This window comes from Suricata suricatta, chromosome 14 (genome assembly GCF_006229205.1).
Source record: "Suricata suricatta isolate VVHF042 chromosome 14, meerkat_22Aug2017_6uvM2_HiC, whole genome shotgun sequence".
Classification (NCBI taxonomy): domain Eukaryota; kingdom Metazoa; phylum Chordata; class Mammalia; order Carnivora; family Herpestidae; genus Suricata; species Suricata suricatta.
This window is the reverse complement of record NC_043713.1, coordinates 61,212,305-61,232,754: the sequence shown is the minus strand read 5'-3', so window position 1 is coordinate 61,232,754 and position 20,450 is coordinate 61,212,305. Positions and strand designations below refer to the sequence as shown.

The 20,450-nt window shown below is 48.1% G+C and overlaps 1 protein-coding gene across 2 annotated transcripts in view; it reads left to right on the top strand.

Annotated features, from left to right (window-relative positions):
• Positions 1-2,292: 2,292 nt before the first annotated feature.
• The window catches only part of MED15 (mediator complex subunit 15), a 68,009-nt gene continuing 49,851 nt past the window's right edge, over positions 2,293-20,450 (top strand). Inside the window, exon 1 of one of the 2 annotated variants that reach the window (XM_029923018.1) lies at positions 2,293-2,440. In XM_029923018.1, the coding sequence (XP_029778878.1) occupies positions 2,373-2,440 (68 nt within the window). In that variant the 5' untranslated portion in view covers positions 2,293-2,372. The remainder of the gene's footprint in view (positions 2,441-20,450) is intronic. The other variant, XM_029923017.1, reaches the window with a different exon arrangement.

Here is a 20,450-nt window from a genome sequence, read left to right as displayed (position 1 = left end):
TCTCTAAATAAATAAATAAAACTTTAAAAAATGCAGGGGTGCCTGGGTGGCTCAATCAGTCAATGGCCAACTCTTTTTTTTTTTTTCATTTTTAATGTTTATTTATTTTTTAGAAAGAGAGAGGGACAGAGAGACAGACAGACAGAGTGTGAGAAGGGGCAGAGAGAGAGAGACATACACACAGAATCCAAAACAGGCTGCAGGCTGTGAGCTGTCAGCATGAGGGGCTCAAACTTGGAAACTGTGAGATCATGATTTGAGCTAAAGTCGGATCCTTAGCTGATTGAATCACCCAGGTGCTCCAAGTCCAACTCTTGTTCTCAGCTCAGGTCTTGATTTTGGGGTCATGAGTTCAAGCCCCATGTTGGGTTCTGCACTGGGCATGAAACCTACTAAAAAAAAAAAAAAGAACAAAATGCATTTGGAGCTCAAATACAATATAGGATACACTGTAGTCATACCTTTCCAATGATGCTCAAGAAAGAATTTAGATGTCAACTTAAAAATATGCAAGGGTGGGGTACCTGGCTGGCTTAGTCGGTAGAGCATGTGACTCTTGATTTCAAGGTCATAAGTCTAAGCCCTATGTTGAGTGTGAAGCCTACTTAAAAAATTAAAATGTGCAAGAGAGTGGCAATTGTTGTCCAACCTCATAAATATGTGAATAATACTAAAAAACATTGAATTATACACTTTAAAGGATGAGTTATATGGTATGCAAATTATGTCTCAATTTAAAAAAATGTTTATTTATTTTTGAGAAAGAGAGAGCATGAGCACAAGTGGGAAAGGGGCAGAGAGAGAGAGAGAGAGAGAGGGAGATAGAATCCTATGCAGGATCCAGGCTCTAAGCTATCAGCACAGAGCCTGACGCAGGACCGACACCCGCAAACTGTAAGATCATGACCTGTGCCAAAGTTGGACGCTTAATCGACTGAGCCACCCAGGAGCTCCAAATTATATCTCAATTTTTTTTTTAATGTGTAAAAAGAAAACAAATGTGCAAGAGTGTAGAGAGGGTGATCAACTGTGCCAGTTGGCCTGGACTCAGGGAGTTACAGGGATGCAGGAATCTCAGAGCTAAAGCCCACAGAGTCCTAGAGAAACCAGAACAAGTTGATTACCCTAAACACAGAGTCTTAAAAAATTATTTTCAGGAGAATGAGCAAAAAAGCTTGAAGATGTGGAAAGTTTTCCTACCGACTGAAGGCCTGAAACACTGTGGGCAAGAGGGGTCCTTCTGGGGAACCTGGTCACACTTTCCTCTCCCAATTTCCTCCGCACCCCAAGCTCCTGCCTGGGATGCAGAGACAGGGGGTGTACACAGCTTAGCCTGGGCCTGGCACTCAGTCGGCATCAGGAGGTGCCAGCTCTTTACTCTCTGAGGCTCATGTTAGTGATTGTCCACTTGGCAGTTGTGGACCATTTGGGTTCAGGATTTTGCCACCTACCCTCCCTTCCCTTCGGCACAAAGTCCACATAGATCCAATCCTGTAGAACTTTTATCCTTCTAAAAGTATCCTCAGGCTTTTTAACACTGTTGCATCCTATCTCCAGCTCTCTTGCCTCCACCCAGCAAGTCTGTGTGCTATCTGGCCTGTGTGCTATCCTGGCCCAGCAAGGATTTGGGATGTGTTCTCCGCAAACAAGACATGGCTCTTGGGCCAAGCAAGATTGCCCATTTAATAAATGTGGTTTAGTTTAGGCTTATTACATCTCCACCGCTTACAAAAGACAGTGGGATATGAGATTCTGAAAGTCTAACAGAGAGCAGCAGTAATGACAATCTATCTGGTCACGGTTTGCCTGTGGCGCTGTAAGGTAGTGGCAGGAAAGTAGAACCTGGATCATGTTGGCACAGTATTCGTCTCACAGTAGGCGCTAATAAAGATTTGACAAATAAACAATCTTTTCATAGCATCTACTGTAGACTGCTACCAGCTCTGCCTAAGGGTGCGTATCTCGTTGATTTAGTGAGACTAGCATGCAGTAGGGTCGCAAGAAATGCAGGTGGCCAGCGTGGGCCTGCTAAGGGCCGTATCAGGAGGACTAACGCAGCCGCAGCTCCCGCACACCTGCTCTCCTCAGCCCAGAGCATGTGGGGGTCACCGTCCCGCGCGACAGCCGCGCTGGGAGAGGGACCAGTGATTTGGGGTACGCGGGAGGGACAGGGAGCCGAGAACTCGCCCCGCTTGGCCTGGAAACTCCATTTCCCACAGGTCCCCGCGCCCGACTCCATTTCCCACAATTCCCGTTCGGCTTCCGCCACGGCGGAGGCGCCTCCGACGGCTTCCGGGTTTGGGCCTGGCGCTGCGGTAGAGGCGGCGGCGGCGGCAGAGTGGGACGCGGGCGGTGGGAGCGGAGGGACCGGCATGGACGTTTCGGGGCAGGAGACCGACTGGCGGAGCGCCGCCTTCCGGCAGAAGTTGGTCAGTCAAATGTGAGTAGGGGCCGGTCTAGAGGGCGAGATGCCCGGACCTTTCCCCCTTAGCCCCCCGCGCGCGGAGGGCGAGGCCGTGTCGGACCCGCGGGAGACCTAGGGCGACGGGACCCGCGGGGGCCTGGGGGTGCCGGGGTGCCGGGAGGCCGAAGGCGCCAGGGACTCGTGTGAGCTACAGGGCGCTGCCGAGCCTTCGGCTGTCCCTTCGGTTCTTGGCTGATACGGATTGTTCGTTAGCTTTCCTGGGGCCAAACTCTGCAAACCAGCGAGCCCTGGCTTATGAGTCATCGTCCTGAGCTTTCTCATTCGTCATTTGTGTGCTTTGGTTGCAGACTTTCCCCTGCTTTGAATCACACTGAATTCGAAAAAGGAAAGGGACAGCCCGTGGCGGCTTTAGCAGATCTGGGTGTTTTGTGATTCCTCTTTAAGAAAAGCGCATCAAAATGAGAAAAAGAAATTGGAGCAGGGTGGATGGAAAATGAGGTAGGGAGGCTAGGTTCTTGGGGCTGAGGGCGGAGGGGAATGGAGAATCTACGGGTAACCTGCTCCCCCGCCCCCAGTGTGGATTTCTCGAGGAGTGGCAGGAAGAGGCTGTCAGGAAGCGACCTTCGGTTGGGAGTACGGAATGAAGATTTGGAGTTAATGCCTCCTCCCCACAGTTTCAGCTCCTGAACCCCTCTAGGCAGGGGCTGCCAGTGTGCCCTAGGCTTCACCACTGACTAGTTTCATTTAGCAGTCTTTTACTAGCTTACTGGTGTGGAGATTGCCACAAGTTTGCCTGAGACAGTCCCTGCCCTCAGGGAAGGAATTACCACAAAGGAGTAGTTTACAGGCAGTTTTTCTTCGGCGAGAACTGTCAGTTTGCTTGAGCAGACCCAGAGGAGTCTGTGGAGTAGGTGACGAATAAACTGAGCCCTAAAAAGAGGAGTAGGAGTATGAAAAGCCATCATTCCAGGCTGAGTAGTGGAGAAGTGTGAATGCTTGCTGCATGGAGGACATTGCTGTAGGCTGAGTTCTGGGGTTTGAGAAGTAAGGAGGTTCAGGAGATGGTAATGGAATGAGGGTGAGCAGGTGCTGACATGTTAGTGGTGGGAGTGCTGTGCCAAGGAGTTGAGCCTGTATTTGGCACGTGGCCTGCTTTGAGGTAGTAGTTGGGAAGATTCCCTGAGTCCCTGGAGATGGATCAAGAACAGAGGAAAGGGAGGGAGGGAGGGAGAGAGTAGGGGGAGGGAGAGGGAGAGGGCAGGCCATTTAGGCCATTATGAGTTTTGAACTTTGGGGGTTTGGGGACCTGTCATTTTTCATGCCTATATTCTTACTGCTAGATCACTGATTGCCACATTGCTCCATAAAATGGTTGAGGAATGACCTAGTCGACAGGAGATTATAAAGGTCTGCAGTAGACAGTGGTGGAAACTGAAAGAGGAAGACCATTCCAGAGAAAGGGGAGAGCAAGCATAGACAGTCCTTGATGACTAACTGGATGGAGGGGGTGGAGTGCAGCAGCATGGAAGGAAGGAAGGAAGCGGGATGGAATGTTGGGAAGCCTCTTAGTACATAGAAGGTGTAGGGACTGTACAGTTAGTGGCTGGGCACTGCCATGGAATAGTCTGGGGACAATTCTGCAGATATTGCAGAATCAGTGAACTTTTTTTTTTTAATGCCCTGGAATTGTCTATAGATGAAATCCTTTTTAAAATTTTTTTAATGTTTTATTTATTTTTGAGAGAGAGAGAGATGCGGCATGAGCAGGGGAGGGTCAGCAAGAGAGGGAGACACAGTATCCAAAGACAGGCTTCAGGTTCTGAGCTAGATATCAGCACAGAGCCTGACTCGGGACTCGAACCCACAACCATGAGATCATGACCTGAGGTGAAGCTGGACACTCAACCAACTGAGCCACCCAGGCGCCCCTATAGATGAAATCTTGATGGATGGTCCACTTCAGAGCTCCTGCAAGAAAATACCCCAGGGCAATGATTTCTCTTTGGGGAGATCAAAGAACCAGAATGAGTTGCCATCAAAGGAAATTAAGGAGGGTGGGGGAGAGTCAGAGGTTAAGGAGGGTGATTGAAGAGTCTCTGGGTGTCAAGGACTGACTGTATACTTCATTCAACTTCCTTCTGTTTCTAGGGAAGCTGGATTCCAGATAGCTGCTTGCACTGTTAGTTTTTCTCTTGTTGTAACAAAATACCACACATATGGTGGCTTACAACAATACAGATTTATCACCTGGGCAGGAGGTCTAGGCAGACTCAGCTGAGTCTTTAGCTTAGGGTCTTACAGGGCTGAAATCAAGACGTTAGTTTGGTGTGTATTTTTTTCCCAGAGGCTCTGTGGTAGAATTTGCTTTCAGGCTCATTCAGGTTGTTGGTCAGACTCAGTCTCTGCAGTTGTAGGACTGAGGTGCCCTTGTATCTTACTGTTTGTTAGCCAGTGGTCAGTCTTTGTTCCACCTCTGGTCAGTCTTTGTTCTGGGAGGCTGCCTGTATTCAGTCTCACACTTTCTATGTTGCCCCCATTCATTAGGTGTGGGTTTTGCTATTACATCTTTTTGACTTCAGCCAAGAAAATTCTCTAGTAAAGACTCAGATTAGATTGGGCCTGCTCAGATAATCCAGGATGGTGTTCCTATTTTAAAGTGTAAACTTTAATTACATCTGTAAATATAGTGTAGTGTGTTCATGGGTTCCCAGGGACATCTTTGGGGAGCCCTTTTCCTACCACTGTTGGGATGAGCAGCTTCAGAGGTTGTCTTCCTAACATAATGTGGTGTTCTCAGTTTGCAGATTTGTCTGTTTTATCTCCATGGTTTCACTTTGAAAATCATGATTCTTGGTGCCTTGATTTGTGTTCACGGGGTTAATTCTAACTTCCTCTGGTGTTTATGCTGTTTGTTGAAGATGGATATCTTGGGAAATGTTTTGAACCCAAGTAGTTTATGGATGAGCGAGGGAGTAAAGAAAGCATACTAAAGAACTGGGAAGTTTCACCAGAAGGAGAAGCATCTGATTGTTGGTTTGCTTTCTCCGTCTTATACTTAAGTAAGTATCTGCAAAGAGAACAATCCTTCAGATCACAGGCCCAATAATCTAGTCTCTTGGCCATCATGAGAAAAAGCAGTTTTCAGTTGGGGCTGGTTAGAAGAGCCCTTGCAGGGACTCTCTGGTAAAGCCTCCTCTTAGCCCTCCACCGCCTCTACCTCATGGGACCCATGTCCTGCTGGAAACCTATCTGTGACTTCTCTTAGCATTAGAATAAGACTCCAGATGGCCCTGACTCCCAGTCCCTCACCATGGCCTGGCCTAGCCACCTCTTCTTATCCTCCTGCGCCCAGCTTGCTCCATTCTCTCTGGTCTCTCAGCTTCTTGAACATGCCAAGTTTTTTTTTTTTTCCTCTTTTCAAACAAGTTATTACCAAGTGTTTAGGGTATTCGACAATGGGTAGACTTCCCCCCACACTTACGAACAGTTTTTCTTCCTTTCCTTTAGATGTTTGCTTAAATGCCAAATACTCCAGATCCTTCCCTGTCTACCCTGCCTAATGTGGGTCACCCATTTGTTGGATCTCAGTCCCTTGTAGTTTCCCATGGGGCCCTAGTCCTATTAAACATGGCACCTGCCATATAAAACACTTGTTGAAATGTGAACGAGTAAATGTTTTCCTTGAGGCTGTGTATGCCACCCTCTCCTACTACAGTGGTCTTCTTTACCTGTGCGAGCGTGCATTGTGAAGCTCTGGAAACCCCACTTTCTCTACTTGTTAGCCAAGTGACTGTAGGCAGGATACCTAACGTTTCTGGATCATCACCGTTATCTATGAAATAGCTAGAGTCCAGTCTGTCTCACAGGGAAGGTGGAGGGAAAATAAAAAGACCTCCATCTGAGCCCTAGAAGATGCCTGCTCCTCAGGCTCTTGCAGGAATAGGAGCCTTGGAAGGTGAAGGTGAAACCCCAAGCTTGGTTATGGGAGTTGATGACACTTAGAGGAGCTTGTGAGGAGGGTAGTTGTGATGTTGTTGGTGAGTTTGAATCATCTCTTCATTGATTGAACATCCTCTGTCCCCGCAGCACTCCATGAGAAGCCCCCTCCCCTAGAGTTCTCAAGGAAGGCCTTTGTGGGCCTCAGGCCTTCCTGGGGGAATTGTTGGGTTAGTATTGACAATGTGTCTGGTCTGTAGGATCCCAGAAAACAAGTATGTATCTGTAGTTGCTGGCACTGTGCCTGGCTTGGAGTAGGTAAGCAGTGAATGAAAGGACTTCCGTCAGTCACTTCTTCCGGTTCTTTTAAAATTTTCTGCCATCTTATTCTTGAGATTTTTTATGCCTCCCACCTCTCAGTACAGCATATTGCACATATAGATGTGAAACAAATGTCTGTTGGGTTGAACAGATTGCAGAGGGGAGGAGACCCCGAGGGGTGGGGGAAGGGCAGCATATATCAGGGCTCTACTCAAGTACCAGGAAGAGATTAGGGAGCATGGAGCAGACTCAGGGCAGACGGGTCAGCCCTCAAAGGAGATTTGAGCTCCAGGTTGGGACCTAGGAGATGGAGAGCTTTCTGCCTGGAACGGACCATAAGGAGAAAGTTGAGTGCTAACATACTAAAACAAAGCAAAAACAAAAACATAAGGAACAAAGAACAAACAACTGAACAGCAACTTCCAATGGCCTGGAGAAGCCATAGGAAGAAGGATAAGGAGTGCCCTGAAACTTGCATGTCTAGATTCTGCCTGTGGATTATGTTTTATTCTCCAAGCAGTAGTGAGTGAGTCTTGGGTGATCCTTTTCTGTGGCTTCTCACATTCAGGTTTCCCAACAGCCTCGTGCCCTCCTGGTGCAGTTCTGGCCCTTGTTTTCCAGTGGGGAAGCTGCTGAGCCCCGCTGCTTTCTTCATAGCCTGGTTGGTATCTCGACAGCTGGGCTGGCTTGCAGGCTTCTGTGTATAAGCCACCACTAAAATGTTCATTCCCTGAGGCCAGGGGCCTGTCTGTGTGACCACCTCAAGCCTTGCCGACCCTGACATCAATCAGGAAGTGATTGTGGAACCGTTGACTTCAAGAGTCCTGGCCCTTGACCCTGCTGCCTTTAGACCAGAATGACTGTGACCTGAGGGGGTATGAGCCCTCATCTGCTCAGGGGTCCAGAGCTTCCTCAACAGCAGCAACACAGCCGCTGACGTGACCCCGTGCTGCAGGAGGTGATCTGTGTTAGCCCATTGACTTCGCGCTTGCACAGTCACTGGATGCCTTGTTACTCCCGTTTTTAAGATGACAAAACTGAGGTGTAGAGAAGTCACTGCTGTTTATAGTTACGCTCTACATATTACAAATGGGTGTTTGCTGAACCATAGCAGGACCAGAGAGGCAAACTGCCTTATAATCTTTGAAAGAGAGGTCATGCCTTTATTGGGGGTAGAGGGGAGAAGGCAGCTGGAAGTTAACCCAAGCCAAGTGCCAGTGGGCATCCGTTTTAGCAACTTCCTGTGAGTAGTCAGTGGGGCCCAAACAGTGGCGGAAGGGCCAGCCTCTGATCGCAAGCCTCTGATGATCTTTGGCCTCCACACAGCTTATAGCTAGCCTCACCAGCTTCTTTTTGTGAGAGAGCCCACCCATGTGCCACACCTGCAGCCCTTAACATCCATTCTGACCAGAAGTCTTCCAACTCTTACTGCCATTTGTGACAAGGCGGGTGGTTAGCCAGGGCTCCGTGTTTGGCATTCCCCAGTGGTCACATGATCAGGCCACTGTCTTGCAGGGCAGGGGAGTACCCTTGAAAGCATTCCTCAGGGCAGTAATGTTGGTTCTGTACCAGAAGGCACATTTTTAAAGGAATTCTAGTGAATTTTTAAAAATTCAAAATGGAAAATTTAAATCCTGAAACCAAGTAGTATAGTTTAAAGAGACCGCATGCCCATGTATCCACATTCAGCTTCAAGCTGTCAGTTCTTGCTTCTGGACTCCACCCCCCTGCCAGTTAGATTGATGCCGGGAATGTTTGAGTCTCCCCCCCCCCACCTCACCCCTCTCCTGTGGGTTCAACTCCAAGCCTGACTCTCTCCTCCAGGGTCTGTAGGCCAGTGTACTGGGCTGCCTGTGGATCTTCAGAGGTGCTCAGCTCTTTCTTGCCCTGGCTGTAGTGCATCCTGTTTGTTCCCCTGCCCGAGAGACCCATGGCTGAGCCCTGCAGGCTCATTCCACTCACCGTTCCAGGACACCTGGACACCCGCTGCCTCCCTCCTGTATGCATGCTTCATGAAGAGTTACCAGCTTATGCTTGTTTCCCTGAGTCTGAATCCCTCATAGCAGGAATATCATGAGCATTTCTGAATCAGAAGTGATTCCTGCATCACCAGGAGTGTGGTAGCGCATGGATTCCCAAGCACCACCACAGCCAGACCTGTTCAGGCTCCGTGGGGGTAGTGGGCTAACCTGATGGGTGTTCACCTCAGAGATGGAGAAAAGTCTTTTTTTTTTAATAAATATTTTATTTTTAAGTAATGTCTATACCCAATGTGGGACTTGAACTTAAAACCCTGAGATCAGGGCGTCTGGGTGGCTCAGTCAGTTAAGTGTCTAATTTTGGCTCAGGTCATGATCTTGTGATTCACAAGTTTGAGCCCCACATTGGGCTCTGTGGTGACAGCTCAGAGCCTGGAGCCTGCTTCAGATTCTGTGTCTCCCTCTGTCTTTGCCCCTGTCCTGCTCACGCTAAGTCTATGTGTCTGTTTCTCTCTCTCTCTTTCTCTCTCTCTCAAAAATAAATAAAAACATTAAAAAAATTAAAAAACAAACAAACCTGAGATCAGTGATGCATGGGTGGCTCATTTGGTTGAATGTCAACTCTTGAATTCATCCCAGGGTCGTGAGATGGAGCCTCACAGTAGGCTCTGTGCTGAGCGTGGAGCCTGCTTTAAGATTCTCTGCCTCTCCCTGCACCCCCTCCCCGTCTTGCGTGCGCACTCTCTCTAGAAAATAAATTAAAAAACAAAACAAAACCCTGAAATCAAGAGTCACCTGCTCTACCCATTGAGCCAGCCAGGCACCCCAAGTTGGAGAAAGTTAACACCATGAACAGGAAGATACAGGCAAACCGACATTCCTCACAAGCTGCTGCAGGAGGCACATAAATGAGGCCATTTTTCTGGAAGGCCGTTTGGCAATACCATTTATTCCAGTAAGCTTAAAATGTCTGCTTCCTTAGGCATTTCCTCCAAGGCTATAGGCAGGAGAGTATTCAAAACCTGTTGGCAGTGAGGATGCCCATGTCCACATCATGTCAGGAGTGGGACAGGGAAGATGAGCCAGCAGCGGAGCTGGGTTAGATTTGTTGTGGGAGCTGGAGATGGCAGGTACAGTGCTGCTGTTAAAAATGACATGGGGGGCGCCTGAGTGGCTCAGTCGGTTAATTGACCTGCTTCGGCTCAGGTCATGATCTCATGGTTCGTGGGTTCGAGCCCTGTGTTGGGCTCTGTGCTGACAGCTAGCTCAGAGCCTGGAGCCCGCTTCAGATTCTGTATCTCCCTCTCTCTCTGACCCTCCCCGGTTCACACTGCCTCTCTCTGTCTCTCAAAAATAAATTTAAAAAACATTAAAAAAAAAAAAAAGTTTAAAAAAAATGACATGGGAACAGTGCCTGAGTGGCTCAGGCAGTTAAGCTCCGACTTTGGCTCAGGTCATGATCTTCCTGCCCATGGGTTTCAGGCCTGTGTAGGGCCTTGTGCTGACAGCTCAGAGGCTGGAACCTGCTTTAGATTCTGTGTCACCTTCTCTCTGCCCCTCTGCCGCTCATGTTTGCGCACACTCCCTCTCTCAAAAATAAACATTAAGAAAATTTTTTTAATGACATGGGAGAAGGTTTCTGCGTGGTTCAGTTGGCTGTTGACTTTGGGTCAGGTCATGATCTCATGGTTTGTGGGTTCTAGCTTCTGCTGTCAGCAGAGAACCCACTTTCGATCTTCTGTCCCCCTCTCTCTTGACCCTTCCCCCACTTGTGCACTTGCGTGCTCTCTCAAAAATAAACATTAAAATTGCTTCTTAAAAAAAATGACATGGGACAGGGCAGCTGGGTGGCTCAGTTGGTTAAATGTCCAACTTCAGGTCAGGCCATGATCTCACAGTGTGAGTTTGAGCTCTGCCTCAGGCTTTCTGCTGTCAGTGCAGAGGCCGGTTTGGATCATCTGTCCCCCTCTCTCTCCCCTCCCCTTTTCATTCTCTCTCTCCACCCCTCTCAAAAATGAATAAACATTTATTGAAAAAAATGACATGGCAGGGGCACCTGGCAGGCTCAGTCGGTAGAACACGTGACTCTTGATCTTGGGGTTGTAAGTTCGAGCCCCACTTTGGGTGTAGGGATTACTTAAAAATAAAATTTAAAAAAAAAATGACACGAGAGGTGTTCCATAACCCGTTATACTGAGAAGAACAGGTTAGCAAGCAGGGTTGTGGTCCAGAGTGAATTTTGTTAAACAGACATCATTAGCTGGTTATCTGCGTAATTTTCACTTTCTTTGTAACTTTCAGTACATATATGTCTGTATGTATTTTCATTAACAATAAACATACATTCCTTTTGTAGTTAGAAGTCTTTTGAAGAGGAGGTGGGCCCTGTGTGCACATGAGGATGAGGGAGCCATGGTCACAGATAGCTACCATAAGGTGGAATGTCACATGGGCTCTGCCTTCAGTGTGGATGTCCTCCCTCACCTGGGCCCTGAGGGCTACCACAGCCTTCCTAACATGATTTTCTTTCTGCCCCTTCTAAGAAGCATTCTCCTTTCAATCTGAAACTGTCCTTACAGATGGCTTTCCCTCCTTGCTGGTATGAGGGCCCAGCCAGATGCTCCCTCCTCCATTGCCAGGCCCTCTGGTTTTGCACTTCTTTGTTCTTTCTCTTCCCCATTGGAGGTTTCACCTTGGCCTCATCCCCTCCTCATGAGCCCTAATGGCTCAGCTCATGGCAATTCTTACTTCCTCTTGAGTTTGTAGGGCCCGCACTGGGTGCATCCTGGTATATACTAAAAAGATTAACTCTTTTTTGCTGTTTGTACACTCATCATTGTTTTTTTGCCTTGCCAGCAGTATTGTAAATTCCTTGAGTGTAGGATCTGGTCTTATACCTCTGCATCTCATTGAGTTCCTGGCATGGTGCCTTGGTTTAGATAAGAGATGCATAATGATCACAGGTAGGGTGGTGGAAAGCAGTGCTGGTTTCTCTTCTGATGGCCTTCCAGGGCTTTCTCTCCCATCAGTGCCACCTAAACATTGAACCACTTCATGTTCTGAGCCCTTTTTTTTTTTTTTAATTGAGACATTTATTTAAAGATGTGGGGTCCAGGCAGTTACTAGGTGGTTCTATTTAACAGATAAACAATCTTGGAGAACAAAGAGGACACACTAGAAGCCCAGGCATAATAATCTTGAAACCTATACTGTGATGGAGATGCTCCCTTCCATTTTAATAACAAATCACTTGCTAACATGGTGGGGGTTAATAAAGATTGCTGATTGAATGAGTTAAGTATCTTGAGGTCCAGTAGCTGTTACTTACAGCAGTGAGCCTTTGAAGAAGACATATGACCTCTTGAAGTCTCCTTACTTTGAGCTTTTTATTTTGAGCGTGTTTCAGACATGCAGAGTTATAAGAATAGTACAGAGTGGTTGGGTACACCCTTCCCTCAGATTTACACATTTTCTCATTTACACACATCTTGGTGCTCATACTTGGTGAATAACGACCAAGTTCTGTCTTGCTCCCTCCTTCTGGACCCTGTTTCCTCTTTGCTCTTGGACTCACAGGCCTCTCTGAGTTCCCCGTCTGGGAATCTGCTGGAGGGGTAGGGGTGGGTAGAGAATAGGAGTGACCTGGCTGCTGATCAGCCTTTGAGCTGAGCCACTCGCATCCAGTCTAGGAGAGGGACAGGCAGGTGGGCGCATCCATTCTAAGGGGCCTGGACCAGAACTCCTCCCTTTCCACACCCCAGAGGCTTATCCTTCTTTTCTGCCCCCTCCCCCCTTTCTAGCTCCCTGTCAATCCTCATCAGAGGTGACGTTTTATTGAGTGATCCTGACCACTGTGTGTGGCATGGAGTGCCTGTTTAAAGAATGCCAGATTTGCCCCAAGAAGCCCTGATGGATCTATCACCCTGGGCCCTTCACAAGCTATGGGTCTGACTGCTCTGATTCATGCTGGGGGGATTCAAGCCTGTGAAAGTGCAGAGCACATCCTTACCAGGTGCTCTGTACTAGGAACTCGGGCTCGAGGCTGATCCAGTCCATCCCCGGGGATAGGGCCAGGGCATAGGGTCTCTGGTTGTCTCACATGGTACCTCTTTATATTGAAGTATAACAAACCTGCTTCAGTGAATGACAAAAGGATACATCTTCAGCATGATGCCACCAGATGAATGTTGACACATGTAAATGCCACCTTAGCCACAGCCTAGGCCTGCATCTGGAATAGGCCCAGCACCTAGCAGGCTCCCTGTTGTGCTTCAGCCAACGTGCCCCCACTCTTCTGGCTTCCCAGGCCAGGGAGACATTTGTTCCTAAACTTCTCTGTCATTGGAGTCACACCATGTCTGGCTTTTTTCACTCAGCAGCTTCCTTCACTCAATAACATGTCTGTGATGGGTGATCATCCTTCTAGGTGGCCATTGTTACGTATGCCATGTGTCATCCATTGTGCAACTCTACCCCAGATCACTTTTCTGTTCTGTTTTACACTCCATGGACCTTGGGGTGTGGTCTGCCAGGCAGTTTTCCCGGGTGATACATACTCATTTACTTCCCATCAGCCATGTGGGGTGTTCCTGTTGCCAGACATCGTTGTCAACATCTGGCATTGTCAAGGAACCTGCCTTTATAACAAATACCCTTGTCGATTTTGAATACACACTCAAATTTGAGACCCACTGGGTGCCGTGACTGTGGCAATGGAGAGGATGATTTAGGAGGGAGAGAGGCTGTATGTAAAGAAGCTTGGAATTCAGTGACTGCGTGTACATGCAGGAGGAGGGCGAGTAGAGAGACACAGATATGCATCCCTGAGGGAGACGGGCCCTGATTCTGTGCTGCTTCTGATGGGTGTGGTACAAGGTAATGGTGTGTAGAGGCACCTAGGTGGCTCGTTGGTTAAGTGTCCAGCTTCAGCTCAGGGCTTAATCTCTTGGTTCATGGGTTGGAGCCTCACACCACGTTCTGTGCTGACAGCTCAGAGCCTATAGTCTTTTTTGGATTCTTTGTCTTCCCTTTCTCTGCTCCTCTCATGCTCATGCATGTTCTCTCTCTCTCTCTCTCTCTCTCAAAAATAAACAAACATTTAAAAAAATTTAAAAAATTCAAGGTGATGGTGTGTGGAGTATGTGGTATGTCAGTCCTTCCAAGGAGAGAGTCCAGCAGCCAGTGGGTGATGCAAGGAATAAACTTGGAAGAGCAGTTAGCTGCAGGAGTGAAGTGGGTGGAGGTGGCAGAGGAGGCCGAGCAGAAGGCCCTGGCGGAGGCTGTGGTGGGCAGAACAGATGTACGGAGAGACTGGGGTGAGGTGGTGTGGGCACGGGAAGCCAATCCCAGCAGCTTGGGCCTGCCTCTCTCTCCTGTTTTGGTCATTGTGTTCAGGACTGATGGGTGCAGTACTTAATTCCCTTTCAGATGACATTGTAGAGGATTTCCAAACAGGAAGATGTTTTCCGTACTCTCTCTGGCCAGAAATGACTGTTGCTGACAATTTAGTTTTTTCTCTCCAGTCCTGCTTCTGTGGGTATATAACTTGATATGTATGTATTTTAAACATGTATAGATATATATACACACACATATATGTATATACACACACATACACACACCTCTTTGTTTCTACCTATATTTTTTTTAACACTTAAACTCTTTTTTTTTTAAATTTATACTTGAACTCTTGAGTTCAGTTTGAGTTTTGGCTTTTTCACAGCACAGAGTGTGTTCATCTCCTGGGGGTGAATCTGGCTGGGACCTGTGTGCCTATGTCCCTAGTTTATATGAGGCATGGACACAGCAAAGCTTCTGGCCAATGAGACTCTTCCTGTGGTTGGGCTATGAGGAACTGGACTGACCTCTGGTGTGGGAGCAGATTTCCTAAGACTTTTATTGGTTGCTGCCTTCCAGAGGCCCACGCTTCCCCAGGCCGAGGGGGACTTTGCAACTAGGGTGACTCAGAGTGCATGGTCACTCCCTGTGTGTCAGCCAAGATGGCCTCACAGTGGGCCAGTCTTGAGAGTAAGCCTTCTACAAGCTTCTCTGCACAGTCATCCCGCATGCTTGACACGAGCTTTTTATTTACTATCTTGTTAAAAGTTCCATTATGGCCTTTTCCAAATATTTGCAGAAGTAGAGATAGAAGAATGGTCCTCAGGTACTTGGAGAGTTAGCAACATATGGCCAGTTTCACTCATCCCTCTCCACCCACTCCTGGAATATTTTCAGTCACATTCCAGACACCATATGATTTCAACTGCCAGTCCTTGAGTGCAGATCTGTAGAAGATAGGGCTTTCCTCTCCAAATACCACAAAATCACGTGAGATAAGCATTTTAATAAATTATTGGCTTGACAGAAAGCGTCCTCAGCACGCGGTTGCCTGCTGGTGAGCGGGATGTATTGTGGGCTAGAACTGGGGGAGCTGGTGTGGTCGCAGACCTGGAGCCCAGAGGCCAGTGCCTGAACAGGGATCGCGAGGCTTCCCCTGGACCTCTTGAGGCCGAACCAGCAGATTGGAGTAAATGACAAAGCTTGTCAGTTTTCTGAACTAGCTCAAATAACAACAGTTCTTTTCAGGGCAACAGTATTCTGTTTAGAAGTAGTTCTTCCGTTGATCTAGTTTGTTGGGGATTGAGAAATCCTGAGGGCAGAATTTGGATAGTTTGGTCAAACTAACCAAGAGGAATGTGAAAAGAAAGTGCTTTCAGTCTCTTGTATTTGTATGATTAAGAAATTTCTTTCTGCAAGACTAAAATATTCTTTCCTCCATGTAGGTGGCTGGCTAAATTCTGAAATATGGATTTTTATCTAGTTAGAAAACACTTTATATTCTTCAAAAAGTCAGAGAACCAGAATGCAGAAGGGTGCCAACAAAGAAAAGGAAGCAGTTGCAGTTTGGGATATAGTTTGGCAAACATGCTAACGGCTACCTGTGAGGTCGAGAAGGCCCACTCCCTATTGAGGCCAGGTGTTTGCATTGGTTACTGGTGGTGATTGAATGATTGGTGTCTAGTCATTTCCTGCCTCCTAGATGAAGCCATCTGGGGCACTGGGGCAGTAAACCGCTGCTGCGGAACTGAGAGGCAAGGAGACCAAGAGAGGCAGGGGAGGCTGCTCTGGAGCTTTCTAAGGACTTGGTGAAGGTTGGAAGACCCAACTGAACAGTCCTGCACTGTGGCCGTGGCAGGGGGTGGGGGGCAGGAAGGGGCTTTTCCAGCTGGAAGAGCATGCAGGGGACTGGTTTGCTTAGGACTTCTCTGACCGAGGGGCTACTATCTGTGGAATGTGTGGTAGGCTTCTTGGGATGCTCCTGGGGTCAGAATTGCCAGTGGAGTGTGAGCATCATGTCTGCATGTCTGGAAAGATGAGAAAGGTGAAGAGGGGATGCCTGGGTGGCTCAGTCCATTAAGTGTCCAACTCTTGATTTTCAGCTCAGGTCATGATCTCGCGGTTCATGGTTTTGAGCCCCGTGTCACTACAGTATCAGCACAGTCTGCTAAGGATTCTCTCTCTCTGCCCCTCCTGAGCACACTCATGCTCTCTCTCAAAATAAATAAATAAATAATAATAGAACAAAGAAAGGCGGAGACTCCCTCCCCCCTTTTGTAAGTAATTTCTAACGCCCCACATGGAGCTTGAACTCAAGAGTCGCACGCTCTACCCACCAAGCCAACCAGACGCCCCTAGAAGACTCTTATTAACAGCTGATATTCACTAAGTATTTCTTTGTGGCAGAGTGTCTGGCACACTATGTGGATTTTGTCATTGAACTTTTAGTCCTTATTTTATCAAAGTAATATATGCACATTAGGTTTTAAAAGTCAAGGAGTGGTAAAAGACAAAAAACTCATCGACTCCCCCGCCCCCCGTGACTGCTCTTCCTTCTGGCGTGCCATAATTCTTTGTAATGTGCATGTGCCGCTGTCTCAGGTCATTACATTTAGGAGTTTCATGAATTATCTATTACCTTTTTCTGTAGCTCCCTTTACACAGCCATTATCTGTGCTTCTCCTTCATTCTGCCAGTATTTTACCTTCTGGGTAAATCCGTAAGGAATACTTTCATTTTATGCCTACACAAATGATATTCTACAGATGACCATTGTAACATACTGTGATGATTTTTTTTCCCTCCACAATAAAATTGCCTTCTTAAAAACGTGCTCAAAATTTCTGTGAACCTGTGGCTGACTTTTCCTGTATCTTCCAGTCATCTCTCAATACAGTCTTCCCCATGCTCAGTGCTGCGAGTCTGTTTGTCAGCTCTGGCTTTTTCCCTGGACCTTCCTCTGGAGCTCTCATGGGCATAGGGCCAGAGGCAGTGCCCGTCTCTTGAGCTGCACAGCTCCACTTTTGGGTTTCTTGTTTCCTGTATCCTGTGGTGTGTTCTTTCTGGTTCACTCCCTCATTCCCCTAGTTTCTAGAGAAAGAACTCCATTTCCGGAGGCTATGTCCGTTTGGGTGCACATGGGCTTCTAGTTCAGAAATACTAACTCAAGGATTGAGAAGTGCATCCTGCTGTTTTCTTTTTTCTGGTGCTGCTTCTTGTGCAGACCCAGCATTTCTCCCAGTGCGTTTCGAGGCAGCTTGCCTCACTGCCAGAACTCCTGTCCGGTGCTTCAGGGAAAGTTCCTCCTAGTCAGGTCAGGGGGAGCCATGTTCCTTCCGCTCCCTGTGTTCTCTCTGCCCCCCTGTGTCTGAATGTTAGCCCTTTGGTCCTCTTCTAATTTATCTTTTATCTTCTATGTCCATCTCTGTGTCCTTTTGCTGTACTCTCTGGGTGATTTCTTCAATTTTATCTCTGACCTTTCATCGCTAACATGCTTTTAATTCTCAGAACTCTTTTCTTTTCTTTTCTCTTCTCTTCTCTTCTCTTCTCTTCTCTTCTCTTCTCTTCTCTTCTCTTGTTAAATGGATGCAACGTCTTATCTCTTTGGATAATAAAGATAGTTTCTTGGTCTTTTTTCTCATGGGTCTTCATCTGCCAGATAAGGGTGTCTGGAAGCCTTTGGTTGGTGGCTCACCTCAAGAAGACACCCAGAAGGCAGGTGGGTGCTTTTTTAGCACGAAGGGCTTGTCCACTGGGAGCTTCTCCAGAGGTTCATGTGGCTTCAAGCCCTGTGTCTGTCCTCCAGAACATGGTCTTCCAAACACTGGGCTATAGGGTGAAGTTCTGGGCACTACACCAGAGGAGGCCACGGGTAGGCAGGTAGGTCTTAGCAGTTATTATCGATCTAGATACTCAGTGGCACATAGTCCACTTTTTATTATCCTCCCCTTGCCTTCTCACCTGGGTGGGTTGACGCCCTCCCCGTCCAATGACTCTCCACTTTATGCTTTTCCAGAGAATAAATCTCTGGTGTCTGCTGGTGTGGGAGTGGTTACCCAGCAGTGTGAGTAGAGGAGGGGATGCGGGGAAGATTTTCACCCAGGAATCTTTTCATTTACCCTTGGTTCCTGAGTGCCTGGCATGCCCTGTCCTGAGTTTTGCTAAGCTGGGGCTGTCACTGGGCTGGCTCTCTACCCTCCTCACTGTCCCTTACTTAGGACTCTGCTTTCTTACCTTGCTGAGTCTATCACCACCAGACCATCAGCTTTCTGGATTCTAAAATCCTGTTGTTGGGGCCATTACTCCTGTCCTTCCTGGCTTTGTAAGTTTCTGTTAAAGAAAAACAAAATCCCCCCTTTTCAGTAGTTTATAGTGGGGTTTTGAGATGGAACAAAATTAGATGTGCAGGTTCAATTCCTTATGCCAGCCTGGAGGTTCATATTTAATTTTATTTTTAAATGGAACTGTTGCAGGGAACATATTTATTTGCACTGTGGCTTCAGTTAACTTATTTTAGGTCAAAGCTGTGTTTCCTGCTTAGGGCCAGTGTAGTGATTTGCTTTCCTTCTGGTCTGTCTTCACTTCCTAGCCCTTCTCCTAGGGATGGGCTCATAGGATTCCTTGGCTCTGGGGTAGGGAAGAAGCTCTAGGATAGGCCTCAACCATGGGCAGTGCTTAAACCCAGCTGGCATTTAGAGAGGGTGGGACAGTGCTCTCTTATACTGGCCTGAGCTCTGCTTTGCCAAACATAGAGCATTCCTGGGCTGTGCCACAAGTGCTGGGAGCTTCCCCTCACACGTACAGGGCAATTGCACAGGCGTGGGGTGAGGATGGGGTAGGTACTACCCTGAGCACTTGCTAGGGAAGCAGAGCTGCCAGAGCCTTGCTTCTCTGGTATCGGGGTGGGCTTGAGGTAACCCAGGGTCTGGAGTATCAGGGTCACCTTGTCCTTATCTCTTTGGTAGGTGGTTGCTAAAATTGTGGTAGGAATCATTTTTAACTTGGCAAGATCTTTTTCCCTATGTGATGTCTGCTTTGGATGGTGTGCTTAGGAAATCCTTCCTCATCCCTGTGTTATATAAGTATTCTCCTGTTACCATCTGGAACTTCATAACATTGGGGCTTTTATCCATACAGAGTGAAGCGTCACCCATATAAACTGCAAGGTCCCATGTGGGTGAACAGACTCTTTGCACACACAGGTGTCACTTCATCTGGAGGCTTCTCTTGTAGGGTAGGGAGAGGCAGGGCTGGCAAAACTCCTGCCCTGTGAGAGGTCAGTTGCCTGATGGTTGTGTGGTTCTCAAATGAGGAGAGGTTTCCTCGGGGCAGAACGGAAGCCTCACACAGATGGATGGGCAGCCGGTCTACCTGACACTAGGAGGGTGAGTCTGTGACCCAGAGAGGACAGAAGCTTCCTGCTTCAGACAGCAGCAGGAGACCAGACAGGCTCGCTCTTCCGGGAATGCAAGCACATGTTTGGCAGTGGAAGAGGTGGTTGAGCCTGGAGAAGCATGTGGCATCCAAGAGGGTGCTGTCAGCCGGAGGGCCAGGCAGCCGGAGGGCAGAGAAGGCCGCTTAATGTTTGTCATCAGCATACCCATGCACAATCCCTTCCTGAGAATTGTGCCGCCCTCTCTGGCACACTTCTGGGTGGCTCAGCTTCAGTGGGAGAGCAGCTCTGCCTGAGGGAGACTGCTGTATTTGCTAGGAAGGGAGCGACACCAGCATCATTGAATGTTGGAGGTATTTTGGGATGCAGCCTTACTGCACAGTTAGGCAGACTATTCTCTGACTGATTTCTGTAACACACCCTAGTGCTTCCTGTGTGCCAAGTGCCTGACATTACTACTGTAATCCTCAGACCAGCCCTATGGGGTGAGGACACACCGTGTCTGTATCCAGATGCTCTGTCCAGGGTCACTGGCTGGCAGGTGGAGTGGCAAGGGGCAGGCCAGAGCATTAACACACTTGGAGCTTACATCTATGCATACCTTCCCAGGACACAATGTGCTAGTTTTTTGGCCTTATCCTGCACTGATTTATATTATAAAGAATATGAACCGCTCCAGTCAACAAATTGAGTTTCCCAGTTTGGGGACAGGAAAAAAGTGAGGTGGCCGAGCAGTCCAGATGCGGGGCAGGAGCTGTGCAGGCTTAGCCAAGGCTGGGCATGTCCTCACACCATGACTCGTCTGTGCACCTCCCTTCATTCTAGCCACAGCCCTTTCAGAGAGCTTCTTTATGAGGAGCATGGGGAGGGGCATAGGGGTGGAGTACCTCTCCCGAGACCCAGAGCTGGCCAGTGGCCAGGTTGGAATTTGAGCCCCAGTCTGTGTGAGGGCTGGGGGATTCCGGAGCCCAGCCCTTCTTCCTCTGTCTGCTCCCTGCAAGTTCAGTGCCCGGCACTTCTGCCCATCCTGGCACATAGCTTTCCGGTCACCCTGGCCTCT